This window comes from Rhipicephalus microplus, chromosome 3 (assembly GCF_043290135.1).
Source record: "Rhipicephalus microplus isolate Deutch F79 chromosome 3, USDA_Rmic, whole genome shotgun sequence".
Lineage (NCBI taxonomy): Eukaryota > Metazoa > Arthropoda > Arachnida > Ixodida > Ixodidae > Rhipicephalus > Rhipicephalus microplus.
In genome coordinates this window covers 15,229,707-15,245,338 of record NC_134702.1, presented here as the reverse complement: position 1 = coordinate 15,245,338, position 15,632 = coordinate 15,229,707, and the positions used below count along the sequence as shown (strand labels likewise).

General features: G+C 46.9%; 2 protein-coding genes across 5 annotated transcripts in view; one reads left to right on the top strand and one right to left on the bottom strand.

Moving 5' to 3' along the window:
- Window positions 1–583: 583 nt before the first annotated feature.
- On the bottom strand, window positions 584–14,170 carry LOC142803604 (uncharacterized). Of its 3 annotated transcripts, XM_075888944.1 has the most exons (4): window positions 8,034–8,179; window positions 7,344–7,471; window positions 1,635–1,821; window positions 584–804 (listed from the first exon to the last, which is right to left on the bottom strand). In XM_075888944.1, the coding sequence occupies exons 2-4, from the start codon at window positions 7,372–7,374 to the stop codon at window positions 609–611; spliced, it is 414 nt and encodes a 137-aa protein (XP_075745059.1). In that variant the 5' UTR covers window positions 7,375–7,471; window positions 8,034–8,179; the 3' UTR covers window positions 584–608. The 3 variants fall into 3 exon arrangements, with proteins under 3 accessions (XP_075745059.1, XP_075745061.1, XP_075745060.1); XM_075888946.1 differs by lacking the exons at window positions 7,344–7,471; window positions 8,034–8,179 and adding an exon at window positions 14,034–14,170; XM_075888945.1 differs by lacking the exons at window positions 7,344–7,471; window positions 8,034–8,179 and adding an exon at window positions 14,030–14,161.
- LOC119181658 (cytochrome P450 4V2) overlaps window positions 14,050–15,632 on the top strand; it is a 55,054-nt gene continuing 53,471 nt past the window's right edge. The window contains exon 1 of one of the 2 annotated variants that reach the window (XM_075888940.1): window positions 14,050–14,188. The gene's annotated coding sequence lies outside the window, so the exon portion shown is untranslated. The remainder of the gene's footprint in view (window positions 14,189–15,632) is intronic. The other variant, XM_075888942.1, reaches the window with a different exon arrangement.

Here is a 15,632-nt window from a genome sequence, read left to right as displayed (position 1 = left end):
TCGTGTCAAAGATAGCGTAGAGTATAAGTAACGTGAGTGTGACTATTGGTCTGCATTTTGCGGATAGTGATGGTTTACAGTATTGCTAGCTTGGATTGCATGGGGAGCATGTTCTTTAACACAGTCAGTAGTGAAGGAGAAAGAAAGCGGATAATTAAACGACATTAAAGAGAATGACATTACAGAAAATTAGTTTTCTAAGCAAGGCACCGTCCGATTACTGGCCCATCCCCTGAAGTGGCTTGCGCCAAGATTCTAGAGAACCAGCCAACCAACCAACTCCAGGCCTGCATGGGACATGCAGTCGCAATTTATGCTGGAGGACCGGCCTTATAATAGTCAGTTTTAATCTCTCGCATACGGCGCTTACTTCAAGTACAGTTGCGAAGCATACCCACTAAAGCGTATAACTCATCACTTTGCGAAGTATACAAGTACGCACTACGTGTGTGTAAGGGAATATTTTCACCTACAGCAAACACCAGGCTATATCATGACACTGTAGTAGCGCGTCAATCAATGGATGAGCAAACAAACGCATCATATATGCCGACTTGGCGTGTCGAAACAACAGACTTCGGCAGTCATTGTGTGCTTTTTTATTTGTATCAGTCTTCAGGGGCTGGCGGAGGCACATAGCAGTCCTGCGGGGCGTCATATCCCGGATGGGCCGGCGGGCAGTAGGTGTTGTCACTCGGTGCGGAAGGCGGCGAGTACGTGTCGCTGGGTGGCTGGTAGCTGTCGCCGGGTTGCGCAGGCGGCACGTAAGTACTGCCTTGCGTGTAGCTGTGTGGCTGGTAGCTGCTGCATGAGCGAAGGAAACAGGTATACAACACAACTGAGTCTGCGCGCATAATTACATGAAATTGTTGCGTCTACGGCGGAATGTAAGCGCCACCAACAGAAATGTTCTTTTTATTTCTGCTGGTGCGACTTAGGTGTCTAGATTTTGCTCCGCCGCGGTGGTCTAGTGGCTAAAATACTCGGCTGCTGACCCGCAGGTCGCGGGATCAAATCCTGGCTGCGGCGGCTGCATTTCCGATGGAGGCGGAAACGTTGTATCCCAGTGTGCTCAGATTTGGGTGTACGTTAAAGAACCCCAGGTGGTCGACATTTCCGGAGTCCTCCACTACGGCGTGTCTTATAATTATATGGTGGTTTTGGGACGTTAAACTCTACATATCAACCAGGTGTCTAGATTTTTCTAGAAATTACGTACCAACTATAGCCCAGCAACAAGCCCTTTACACATGCACATCTCTAACAGCGATGACAAAGAAGACATATTTCGCGGTGTAGTGAAGAGGAGAACCTCTACCGGATGTCGTATGACGATTTATTAATAAAGTACTGACGGATCGTGCAGTCGAAATAGCGCCGATACAAGAACGCAGATCATCTGCACAGCAGCGACTACGTCACATCTTTCAGCTCATTCAGATCATGTGGGTGTAACCCCTTTTTTTTTCAATGTCCGCCGCCCCAAGTGGTCTAAATTTATGGAGCCCTCCACTACGGTGTCTCTCATAATCATATCGTGGTTTTGGTACCTTAAACCCCATCATTTTTTCGAATGGACTTCTCGCATGCTCGCGGATCGCAAACGTGTAAGAGACAGACAGTGGAATGCTTACAAAGTGGGTGGCTGGTAGGTAGCCGCCGAGTCCACGGTGTCCGGTGCCGGTGGTGGGCTGTAGAAGGCGCCCGCGGGTGGCTGGTAGCTGTCTACCTGGTCTGACGGCGAAGGAGGTGGCACGTACTGGTCGCTACCGGGAGCAGGAGGAGGCTGGTACGTGGACATGGCTGCTCGACTGTCTACCTCTGCGACATGGTGTCGAAAAAGAGTCAAGCTACGTCGGGCGCGCATTTTTTTCTTACGATCATCATTGGTCGATTAATATAATTGCACAGGGCGTTGTTCGCTTACTGCACTTTGGATGCGCACAGAAAAGTACTAACGGGAGTGCTATATACCATCTAGACCTCTGCGGGCCTCACTGTGTCCTTGTTTTTCAAGGTCGTCCAAATGTCTTTACACATTATTGAATTTATTTATTTGACCTCCGAGCTAGCCGAAACCTGCCTGTGTGCAATCTCGGAGGCTATAATTATTGGAAGCAAGCTCTGCGGAATTCCGCGAGGGGGGTTTAGAAAGGAAATTATGACAACCACCCATTTGTAGAATAAAGCCACAAGGAAATCCATACGGATTTCTCAGAAAGAAAGTTTTTTTTTTAGTTCCCGAAAAAAACTTGTCCTGGTCTGGGGATCGAACCCGGTAGTCGTGACCAATGCCTCTCCTGGGCGGTCGCTCTGCCAATTGAGCTAACCAGGAATCTGTCAACTATCAGCGCCAGGACGAATGAATCGACAACTCTAAGCACACTGACACACATTCGGCAAATCAGTTCTGCGGAACGCAGTCCAAAATACAGCATGCTACCTCGGCAATCCCAAGAAACAGCCCTATTGTAAAGTTTGTTTGCTGACTGAGCGACTTTGATTTCGCGACAATCGATTGTGCTAACTTGATCTTCTCAAACCACTTGTTTCCACCGCCACTCTCAAGTGTGATATGTGAAATACGGCGTTTTAATAACAGTTTCCACGTATGAAATAACGTGTTTGAAGACAGGACGTTTGAAGACATTTGATTCAGCACGTATCTAAAGGCAACACATAGCATTCAAGCTATAGAGGTCGCAAAGATGTTCTCTACGTGTCACGTAGAGATTTTGAAATAGGCAAGACGTGAGAAGGGATTAGTGAAGCCAAATAAACAGCGTAAGCGTCGAAGGATTGGGATCCAAGAGGGGAAAAGTTGCAAGCTTAAGCAACGCATACATGTATAACTAATGACGTATTCAACACCATTCGTATTCATAAAGCTCAGTGAGCAGATGCTGTAATTTTTCGGGAATTCGCTCCTTGACCCTGAAATTAGGGAGTTCCAATACGATGGGAGATGGGACGAAGTAAGTTGCTGTACATTGCTAGATATCATCATCATCATCATCATCATCATCATCATCATCATCATCATCATCATCCTACTACGTCCACTGCAGGACAAAGGCCTCTCCCATGTTCCGCCAGTTAACCCGGTCCTGTGCTTGCTGCTGCCAATTTATATCCGCAAACTTCTTAATCTCATCTGCCCACCTAACCTTTTGTCTCCCCCTAACCCGCTTCCCTTCTCTGAGAATCCAGTTAGTTACCCTTAATGACCAGCGGTTCATGCTCGATATCATACTTCACTAATAGCGGACATTTGAGCTGTACTCTCTGTCGCAAAAGAGGAGCCGCCAATATTCGACCATTTCACGTGGCAATTAAAAGTAAGACAAGCACGTTTGATGAGTCACGAGGAGAACTGCATAGTAATCCGGGCATACTATTGCGCGCCAGCCCCGCCGTGGTGGTCTAGGTGGCTAACGTACTCGGCTGCTGACCCGCTTGTCGTGGGTTCGAATCCCGGCTGCGGCGGCTGCATTTCCTATGGAGGCGGAAATGTTGTAGGCCCGTGTGCTCAGATTTGGGTGCACGTTAAAAAACCCCAGGTGGTCGAAATTTCCGGAGCCCTTCACTACGGCGTCTCCCATAATCATATGGGGGGTTTGGAACGTTAAACCCCACAAATCAATCAATCAATCAATCAATCAATCTATTGCGCACCAATCAATCAATAAGCTTTTTATTCAATCGCCTTGTCACCTTTTGCCGGAAGCACCAATGTCGTCATAATTTCGTTGGTGCTAGTCATGTATCCTATTCAGCTTCTTTGTTATGCTATGCGCGCCCCACTGATTTCTGTCACTTGTCAGAATTTACGACCACCGCGGCTAAAGTGTCCCATGCCTCATCCGCGGCTTGGTCTAAATGTTAGTCCACTACCTTTCACGTTGTTATGTCCATCACATTTACAATACTCTCCGCCCATCCTCCGCTTCCCATTTTGCATCGTAGGGTTAGCGTCAACAGTTATTGCTCAAGACCACCCACTAAATGATCCTTGAACAACGGCGGACACCTCACGCAAGTTTTCAACGTCTGTTCTTGCACGATAGCTAATCAGCGTGCTTAAAAGCATTTTCGCCTTAGCAGGTACCTTGTCGTGGGACGGCCGCAATACGTTATACTTGACAAAACTTTGTCTTGCCCGCTAACGCCCTACGGCCACTTGGCGCTGCATAGCTTGGCGTAGAGGCTTGGAGATTACGCCGCGTTAAATTATATTTTCTCGCCATTCTGAGATGTGGATGAAGGTGTCGTCAATGTTATTGCGTGATTACCGGAACAGCAAAAATAGGCCGTGGCCGTGATGTTCTGTAGAAAATTCAAGTTAACGTGCGTGGTACGCGTGATATGGGGGGATAGTACTGGGAAGCAGTGTCCACACGTGGCCAGCAGAGCAAAATATATGGACGTGAGTGCGCCGTAGCGGAGAGTTGCAAGCGTGCGGATTGGGAGGGGGCAGCATACATAAACCGCCAGCGCGGCAGTAGTGGCAGGGCCGTTGCTCCGCGCAGAGACTGACGTATAAGGTGGGGGTAGGAGCAAAGGCTGATCAAGTCGAGATGGCTTGTTGCTTTGAGTGCACCGTCTATACCTTCGCCTAAAGATGGTGATTGTATACTTCAGGGTTACTGAATGTATTTTCTGCGAATTTTTATACGCTCCTATATTGCCACTTTGGCGATAAACTCTTTTCGATCTTTTTTAAAGCTAAAAGCTTTCAAACTTACTTGTTTTGTACATATTTTAATAGTTTTCTGGAACACTGATGTCAGTTTTCCTACACCAGCTTCGTTTTCAATTCGACTCGACAAGTGGTGACGAAACAGTTGCTGGTTTGTTATAGCCGCATACAGTCGTTTCTTTGCGCATTTTAATCGTGCGTCTGAAAGAAGCATTGAGTAACGATGACTTCCTCGCGTTTCTACGTCTATTGTCCCCCCCCCTCCCCGTGTCATTAACAAGATCATTAGAGTACGGTCTCACATCTACGCAACTAGCGTATCGATACCTGCGCATGAGTGTCACTAGACCTTGTTGTCACTGATCTGTCATTTAAAAAAAAAATATTGCCAGATTGCATGTTTCTGCAGCGTACACTGAATTGTGTTTCCGCGAGGTTAACTGTGATTGCTTCCCCATATTACATTTTGCGCGTTGAGAGTCCCAAATATCCGGTTAATTTAACTAGTAAGCGGGTGTTCTGTGCAATATGTAGTGCTAACTTAAAAAGAACCACTAATTTATGTCACTTCTTAATTCATTGCTCTTGCTCTTATTTTCTCACTTCTCGTGCACAACTGACTTTTTAGGCTTCCGCTTCAACTGTATTTGGGTCTGTCATAAACGAAGACGCCGCATTCTTCGTCACCGCGGTGCTCTCTGAGCTGTGATTTTTCGACACGTTTCATGACATTTTCCCAGTTAAGTATGCGTACCGCTTGTCGGTTGGACGATGACGCCTGTCGTTGTTTACTTTAGCTCTTACAAAGTGACGCGGTCCGTCGAGAAATCATATTTTCGAGTCGTCAGGACCGTGAGTGCGCCTGCACGATATCTTATCGCAAAGACTACGAGTGGGCGTTTTGAACCCATGCGTCGCTGCCCTTGTGTGGATATATCGATAAGCGGAACCGCCAAGTTCCACCTCGTAAACGTGCGGCGACGGCCGAAGTTGTTCGCCACGTTTCTTCCAAACCGTGGGCGTCGACAGGGGGGGGGGGGGTGCAAAAGGGGTACTTGCCTCCCCTCAAGCCATACCAGCACACTTGCCCCCCCGCTCAAGCTAGACCAGTTCTCTTCTCTTAACCTCCCCCAGCCACGATACAACACCAGTTTGCACCCCACCCCCAACTCTGAGAAAAAACATTCAAACGACTCTCATGTTTCAAAAGCACACAGTTTTCGACGTGGGCATTCGTGACCTCCAGAATTCTTGCGGGTGGAGATATATTGGATTTCGTGCTATCTAAAGAAAATTGTTCGATACAAATTTCACGCCTGCTTCTGCTCAGGGGATTCAGTGCACATTCAACTGTAGCTTATTGCCCGATCAGAGAGCATATGAAAGTCAATGTGCTTATAGTATGTGCTAGTTCCCGTATATTTCGGCTCTGTACTAAATGCGGGGATCCTAAATGTGAAAATGTGAAAATGTGCAGCTAGTTACATCTATATGGAGAATATGCTGCAGGTATGCAAATGAGTTCTGTGGAATCCCGCAAGGTGGTGGAAGGGTTAAGAAAAAAAATGGACAATCACCCGTCTGTATCACGAAGCCTCGAGGAAATTCGTGCGAATTTCACAGAAAGAAACGCTTCTTATATAGCTGCTGAAAAATTCACCCTGGTCCGAGGGTTTCGAACCTGGGACCAACGCCTTTACGGGGCGGTTGCTCTACCAATTGGTTAGCTTAATTGTGTCATGGCTCTACGTATGCCGCAATGCGAGTGACTTCGCCAATATAGAGGGACGCCAGAGCCTTCCACGGTATTTTTGCTGCCCTTTGCTGCCCTTTTAGGAGGAGGACGAAACGTTACTGTAAAGATCCTGCGGCATCGGTGGTGCGGATCCCACGCTTATAGGCGTTAGCCAGGAGGCCTTGGGCCCTGGAGACGTCCTCCGCCCGTTGGAATGCCTGGAGCTGACCCTCTGGATTTGTGCTGAGCAGCACGGTCTCCCACTGCTCATCATTAGTAACCGCGCGACCCTGTCAGACCCCCTTTTTGACAGGCCCACAGGATGTGAGATAAGCCTGCCGTTTCCTTACGTAATTTCCACCATTGGGTGACCTGGTCCTCCAGGGTGGCAATTTGGGCTTGTTGGTATGGTAGCATGATAACATATCGTAGCGCAGACAAAGCACACGGACAATAGAAGGCACATTCAAGACAACACATAGCGCTGTGTTGTCTTGAATGTGCCTTCTCTTGTCCGTGTCCTTTGTCTGCGCTACCATATATTATCATGCTGGTCCACCAGGTTCGGGTACGTGTTTGTTCGAAGGCACCAGGCACTGTTTGCTGCGTGGTAAGTGTGGGTTGCGCAAGAGGATACTGGGTCCTTCCCAATCGATAATGACTACTGATTTTTTTTGTAGGCAGCCGTGTGATTTCCTCTATAGTCTAATGGGGGCGTCTCAGTGGCTCGGTGTGTAAGTCCCCGAGCCGCGACCTTAGAATATATCTACCCGCTTAATTCTCTAGCTGTGCTCATTATTCCGCTCTATCGAAATCCGAACCTGAGATTTGCAGACTGCGAGATGCGGTCGTAGGAATAACGGGATGAAGAGTATACATTCGCCCATCAAATCGCAATGCTGCCCGTACCGTCTGCGTCGCAAGACTGAACGCATCCCATGAGCACCGGTTTGGTGCACGCCGCCGTTCACACTGCGTCGGCGTCCGCGTAGACCGTCTTCGGAGGCGACGCTGCTTCAGCGCAAGCAGTGGAGTAGCTGCGAGGCGGGAAAGCGTGCTTTACAGTTGCCGAGGCAAGTTCGCTGCAGAGTCACTCTTTGAACCACTAGAGTCCGTCTCGTGTTTGAGCCCTTTTAGCATGCTGGTCTCCCGTGCTCCCCAAAAGAAACCTCCACTGTGTCAATGAGAATGTATGTGTTCAAAAAAGATCGTGTGTGTTCTTTGTGCAGGGCTATGGGTCTCACGGACACCATGCCTCATTGTCGTCTCACTGTTGTATATTCATCAAATAGGTTAAATATGTTACCATTTTTAAACAAATGTTTATCCCAATAAAGCTTGTGACGATATTCGTTTGGTTCAAATTGAAGTTCTAAAAAAAAAGCTCTCAAATGCCCCCCCCCCCCCCAAGAAAAAAAAGCGTTATGAAGGGAATGCATCAACATCGACATGAAATTTATCTGCATGTAGAGGGCAATCATTGTAACTAATCAATATCGCAACGTAGCTATGTTTAATTGAAAAGTAACACGGAGTTGGGTGCATGTAGAAGTGGGAGAACAAGAATAATTGGCGTCGCGTTACGCCAGGTATACTCACTCGTCTTCGATCGAGCGGCGGCCGAGTGCTGTCGCGGAATATCTGCAGGTACGGCAAGGTGATTTCGTTCTGGCGAAACGGCGCAGTGCGTATCAGTGCGAACGACAACCCAGAATAAGTGCTGCGCTTTATCTCGCCGCTCTGACAATAGTTCCCCTCTCGTGCGAGTGGGTGGGTGGCGTACAGGCGAGGTGACTCGTGTTACTCTCACTATAGTTATTGCGCGAGAACAAAACGATGACACAAAGACAAGAAGGGTTGTCTCTGTGTCGTCGTTTTGTTCTCGCGCAATAACTATAGTCATGCCATGCCAACTAGCCCAAGCTGCCACATTACTCTCACGACTTTGCGAACGCGTTTAAAGGGTGGGCGTATTGCATTTCCCGTTGGGCGGCGAAGGTTGCCTCCGTCACATTTGCGAAGTTAATCAGCACGAAAGACGAGACGAAAGGGACATGCACGAACAGGACCAGTGCTGACACCAGCTGATCTTTATTCGACAAAAGTGTTTTTTAAGGTGCCTAAAAGGGCAGAATTTTGGCGGTGGTGACGAGTGACACTGTCAAAGGGCACCTTTGCCGAATAAATGTCAGTTTGACCGAATAAGGTCAGAGCACTGCTGCTTGATTGTACATGTGTCTTTCGCCTCGTATTTCGTGCTATTTAACTTCAGAAATACCTTACTAACTGCCCAGGCAAGCACTCCTTTACCAGGAATTTCTTTCGAGGAGTTGTTGAATACTCGCGAATTTCGAATACTTGCATTATGACTCGCCGGAAAAACGCATTATCAACCTACTAATTTTACGATTTCAATACACTCCAGGGCCTCGCTAAAGGACAGTTCAATATTGACGCAGTCATGGACTGTGTAACATAATTTACGAGTGAAGAGACGACATGCATTTCGAGCACTCCATATACCCGTTATATAATATAAAAACGAGTATACATACGCAAACCACCTGTATCCATTGTAGCTACAAATCGCACAGCCCATAACAATGGAAGGCATTTATCACGTGAACTTACTGCCACTCGAGCAGTCGAACTTTACTAAAAGTCCTGTTTTCCCTTTCCCCCCCACTTATCAGGCCTGAAACAATAAGCTCCATGGGTCACTGAACTTGGACATCTTAACTGACAAGACGGGTGCTACCTTTCTCGGTTATCACAGTCCAGATTTAGGCGTTGAATGCTCCGTTTACACCACCCGCTTTTTCTCTCGTTAAATTCTCTCTCTCTCTCTTTCCGACTGTTATGAACGCCTCTTCTAGCCATAAGTACTCCTCCGCTTTCTTTCTTTTCCCCTTCTCCTTAACTAGCTATGGGTGTCTGTTCTTTCTCTAATCACTTAAAGGGACACCATAGAGTGAGTGAGTGAGTGAAATAACTTTATTAGGTTTACAATAGACGCGAGTTAACTCAGCGTCACCTGGCTAGGCCCACTCGGGGACGGTCATGTCAAACCTGACCGCCTTCGCGCGGGCCTTCTCTTCTGGATGGCCAAAATTTGAGAGGTGAAGCCCTGGGCCTTAATCAGCTCACTCATTTCCTCTTGTTGGAAAAGGGTACCGTAGCCCCACAGGACATACTCGAACTACGCATAACTGCCACACAAAGGACAATCCGGGCTTGAAAACCGTTTGGGGTATATTGTGTGCAGTGCCGCAGGTAGGTTCTTGTTTGGAGCAGTTTGAGAGTAATAGCTGGGGCCCTGCACAACGAGGAGTGTGGCAGGGGCAGCACTCTGCTTGAGAGATAATGGGACACTAGAGAGCAGAGCGATTTTTCGCTTGTTAGTGAAGTACAATTCCACAATCCAGCACTCTTATACCCCGACACGATGCTGGGTAAGCTAGAAAACGCGTGAAAAGAAAATACGAGGGGGGGGGGGGGATGTCACCTAGAGATTCCCGTAACAAACGCGAGTGACGTCATAAATTTTGAAGGCTTCTACTGGGTCCTGCGTAGCTTCTAATGTGATAAATGTGATCTCCATTTTTACCGGTGGGTGCCGTAGACCAAGCGTACGAAGTTTCGGAAAATTTTGTTGAGCGAATGTCGCGAAAAGCAAATATATATATATACATCTTAGATTGTAGATTTTTTTTTTTTGACGTCACGAGTGAAAATTTCGGCGCGAAACTTAGAAATGAAACTTCAACCTTGATTTTATCCGCTATAGTAATGAACTTATGATAGCGAAAGATTCGGCATTAGAGTTCTCAAAGTGCAGTTTGTCAGGCTAAACCAAGTCATTGTTTCTCTTTAGTGTCCCCTTTAATATCACCCCCTTCCGCTTACTCCAAACAGAGGTGGAGTTGTCTATCATGTGAAACAGTTTCAGTGACTTCCTTTTTTCAAGATACGCTTGTCCCCTTAACTATAGAGCTTACTATACTGGAAGTCATGCCCCTGTACCCTTCTGGTACTCTTCTGATCAAGCTCTCCTTGTCCCTCTTTCTATTTCAATCTCTCGTAGTGTGAAGGGAACCATGGTATTAGGCAGATGTCTCAGCTCTCGCAATCGTAGGTGCAGAACAAGAAATCGCACCCTCCAGCTACCACTTCCGAAACGTCATGAGAGGTAGACTTCAAGGTATAGTCACACGTTCGTTATTAACGACGTGATGGCTTTTCGCCCGTCGTGGGTAAACGTCGTTTGTAATTGCGACCCATGAATAAGTGTCCGCTTTTGTATTTTCAGCACGGCCATTTCGACCTGCCCGTACGATGGCCCTCGCAATGCGCAAGCGTTTCTGGCACATGTCCAGTAGGAAGCTTGCTCCCCGTGCATGTATCGACGCGCTCTTGAAAGAAATCATTAGCACCACTAATTATATCTGGTTGTATGAAATGACGACTCACGGCTTTTCGCCGCTTACATTTTGTCTGCGTGTGTGGAAGTGGCACGTGTGAGAAGTTGCAGCTGTTGCCTCATGACCTTCCTTTCAAGTTCATGCGGAAAACAAGAACACTCCCGTTTGACCACAGCTGGATTGATTCGAAAGAATGTTGTCGCCTCTAAGAAGAAAAAAAGATATTACAGAGCTAATGAATTATTTGCCGAGCACTTTTAATTAAGCTGCTGCTCTAGTTACTGAGAAGTTTAAAATATCAATAAACACTGATGCACTGAGCCTGCAGTTTCGTTACATTGGTATTTTGTAGAACCCGGTCGGCCTTAATGATACGATCTGCCGACACCGGCTGCTGCAATGCCACTCCGTGTTCAAAGAGAAGGGAGTGATTTTCTCCTCGCCTTCGCTACCCTTTCTACAGGCGATATCTCCTCCTCGCCTCTTATTTCTTAAAGTCACGTGTACAATGTCAGCACTAAATGTTGAGCCCATCAGGATTTCGCGCTTGTCGGCTACACGCTGTTAATCGCCGTTCGCGCAGTCGAAAACACACAAATTGAAGTGAAAACAGTTGATTGCGCACAATAGTAATGCTAGACAAGGAAGAACCGGTGGGAAGCTGCATGGTAAAGCATTGCAGGAGATAATTCACATCTGATATTTCGCGTATATATGGACCAATCAAGAGTATATGCACCCTATATACGTCACTTGAATCACTGTTCTTGTGTAATGAAGTGCGCCAGAAAGGCGGAAAACGCCAGGAGAGTATAATGCGCTCGTTTTTTGTTTTTTCTTTTTTCATTGTCAGGGGCTGTTGAGGGGCCCTTTAAATGCTTTGTTTACGTTGCGTAAAAAAAGAAAAAAAAGGACGTGTCACGAGCAGTGCGTCACATCTTAGCACCATTATGCGTTCACGATTTGTTGTATGGGTAACGTAATGTTGACACGAGCGCAAGAGCAATCGTGAACACTGTGATCGAAAATGATCACGTGTCTCGAGGTGCTTGCAATCGGATAACCATTCCAAGCATATAGTGCATATCTCTATGCTAGCTCTGCATATCTTTATGCTAACTCGATCACATTGTTTGATTTGCACTTTGCCTGCAAGTCCAACGTACGTGACAGTTTTCTGCGGCCGATTACAGGTGATGTCGCCATGACTGATACGATGGAGGAAGCGAGAATGGTATGTTTCTTTCGATGAGGCAATCGCTGTTCGTTTTTATCAAGTGTTATCACCACACTGCGACCACTGACTTTTATCAGATGTTCCTTGCAGCCTTACTCACCACTCCCATTCTTTCTAAGAAAGGATGTTGCAGCCGGTGATGCATAGTGAGGCTGTCAAACGTACTCGAAAGCACCTAGTCTATCACTGATGCACAGCCATTGTTGAGTACTGAGAACGGATTCTGTCTGCAGCCGAAGTTGACATCGATGCGCGCAATGTGTTTTTCATGACATACTTTCCTTCCCCAGTGCAAGGTAGCAAACCGCAAGTTTTCTTTTGGTTAACCTCCCTCCCTTTCACTTAACCTTCTCTATTTGTCTGTCTCTCTGCAGGACCCCGTGAAGTTGATCAAGAAACAAATCTTCGATCACAAGACGAGAGACACGCAAGCTATTCTCGGATTAAACCTTGAGAAATCCTTTGATAACATCTCGCACCTATTCTTCCTCGAGAACATTTCCAGACTACAGCTTGGTCCGACGCCCTACAAGTTCGTCAGGTCATTACTGAGTCACAGAACCGCACGACTAAAAACTGACGAGTATATGTTCGAAGGCACTGCCCTCGGCAACCGCAGCATGCCTCAGACGTCAGTTATCTCTCCGACTTTGTTCAACATAGCCATGGCTGGACTGTCCAAAGAACTATCGCAAGTAGAATGGATCAATCACAGCATATACGCAGGTGATATCACTCTCTAGTGCTGTGGCGGAGGTGATCGAGAAATTGAGCCGGTGCCACCACTGTTCTTTTTTTTTTTTTACTGACATAGCCACCCCTGTGCTCTGCAACTCTGTTGCAAAATGACACTAGGTATGCTTGATATCGAATCGCGTTAACATGTGTAATACAGCCTTGCAGAACAGTGAGGTAACAACCTGGCGTCACACAACGCTAACTGCGTAACGACTGGAGCGTTGAATGCTTCCAACCCATCACAGAAGGCTCAGACAGTTCTTCGTTGTCGTCAGCCACAGCACCAACACAGGCTCCCACGAGAGGCTCTCGGGCGCGCTGTGCTCGGAGGCAGCTTTGCAGTTGCTGTGCCAGTTGACGAGTGATCATAGAGGGCGGTGGCGAGCTTTGGGCTGGGCGGAGTCCGCGACGTCGCTACAAGCGCCTCACTATGTCGACGTCGCCTCCCGCTGTTTACCAGCAGCTCACGCACGTGTCATTTCTTTTTACCATTTCAAACGTGCATGTTTATACAATAGGCAAGAATTGACCGAACGTGCACATTGACAGTACTTGCGCGAGTTTCAGCAAACGCAGCCCTTTTAGTCCCCGTTTCCACACGGAAGATTTATACATTACAAGTGACTACATGACATAACATTTCGCTCAAAGCGCTGAATGTTAGGGTAATTATCTAATAGCCAAACAAAACAAAAAATACTGCATTTATTAGGCACAATGTAAGGCAAGATGCATGTGTTTATAAGCCGTGGACTATTGAGAGCTCTGATGAGATATTCGACTTGTTGTCCTGCATCGCAGTTGTTTATCGGTGTTCCATCATCAGGAGGTTTGCAGCTCAACCGTAAGCAGCTCACTTGGTTGTAACAAACATTGCGCCTTACTGCTCCTTGTTACGCGTCATTATAAGAAGCAATAATTTGTGTAATTACTAAGACTGGCTAATGTTGCTTAAATGTAGATGGTACTGGCTTCAAACTTTATCGTCGATGTTTCGATTGTGTTTTGTGTTAGATATGTAAATAATGATGCAAATAGACCACTTAATCGAAGTGCGATTGGTTAACAAGGCACGACTGGTTTTTTGGGAGCAAGTAAATGTGGTATTTTTTGCTTTTCCTATTGGCAGAAAAGCAGTCTCTCCTATATGTATACTTGCTTATTACTAAAGTGGCAAGTTCAGCAGAAAAGCAACTTACGTACTTCTTCTTGGCGGTGAGTTTTTTTCAGGTGTGGCAGACAGACCTCTCGTCCTTCTAGCCTGATGCCTTTGCGTTGATATGACTCGGGCCACCTGTTCCGTTTTGCCGCTGCGCTATCTCCGTCTGCCTCACCTCTTCATTCTGCCGTGTTATCAGGTAAGCTACGCCTGTAGCTCTAATGCGTGGAGAGCAGGCAAGTGACAGCTGCGCGCTATAAAGATTGGCCCCATAGCAACGGGCCATCGAAGACAGGCCACAGAGAACGCATAGAGTACCGGTTTTTCTTACGTGCTTCATGGGCATGGCTGTATCAAGCCAACATAACAATGAAGTCAGTGGTAAGCATCAAATAAGAGAAACATAGTAACAGGCATAACTGAAAATGAATTAAAGTGGACGGGAGAACAACGCGCCGCCGGTGGATACCGATCCCGCCACATTCGCATTATGCGTGCGATAAACTTAAGCAGGGCAGCAGCGGTGGTTGCCTGGTCAACTTTCTCGCGTATTTTTTAACGTGTTACCCTGGATGTGTTAGCCAGCGCCGCTCGTGGACACTGAGGCGAGTGTGGAACTGCCCTTCCCGCCAGATGGCGTCAAGCAGCGCGTTTGAGTTAAAGCCCCAAGGGACTTTACATTTGAGTAAGCAGCTGCACACATCGTCGCATGCAGGGTATTGCTCCTTCGGCGTCTCTTGATACACATTAGGAAGAAATTGGCATGCATTTGGGCAAATCTTGAAGACTGTGTAGTTAATGTGCAGAAGCGGTGTATTTCGTTGAGATTGCCTGTACGGTGTACAACAATTAAAAAGGAACAGTATGGCCAGCTCCGTTGCGATGAGAGATGGGTTTGTAATTAATTAGCGCTTTCCAAAGCTAAATCAAATAAGAATTGAATCGCGATTCAGAAACGAATTCGGTCGAATGTCGGATACTTCGTTACTTCTTCAATAGTCGTTTCTACAATTAATATAAAATTATATTCGTATGCTAGTATTACATATAATCAAGAAGGGTTCATGCAATCACTGTCAAGCTATTAAAAACGCACACACATTCTCTCTCCCATTTGAGCGTTCCATTTTTTTTTTTGTTCCTCATTTTCTCCGTATACCACGTTCGGCTGCTCTAGAACGTGACTCGCCGTGGTCGCTTAGCGTGGTGTCGCGCTGCTGAGCCCGAGGACGCGGGTTCGACTCTTGGCCACGGCTACCGTAATTAGTTGAAGGGGAGAGTAATAGAATGCCGGTACGCTTATGTCTTAGTGCACGCTATAGACAGAACCCCTGGTGGTCGAACGTAATCCGGAGCCCTCCACTACGGCGTGCCTCCTAACCGTATCGTGGTTTAAGCACGTTATAGTCTTGTGCGAGTTCTTCGGAAAACATCCATGTAATCGTGAAACTTTCGAGCATATGGCGGGACTTATATGGCCGCGGGATTTTAGGCGGAATCAAAAGGACTGCTTAGGTGCAGCTCGGAGACAAAGGCACCCTTGTCTACATGAACTGACAAGCCTATAAATCATCGTTATCAGAAGAAAACAAAAACATGAAGCTAAAGTGCACATCAGCCACGGGCTGTTATCGACACACGAC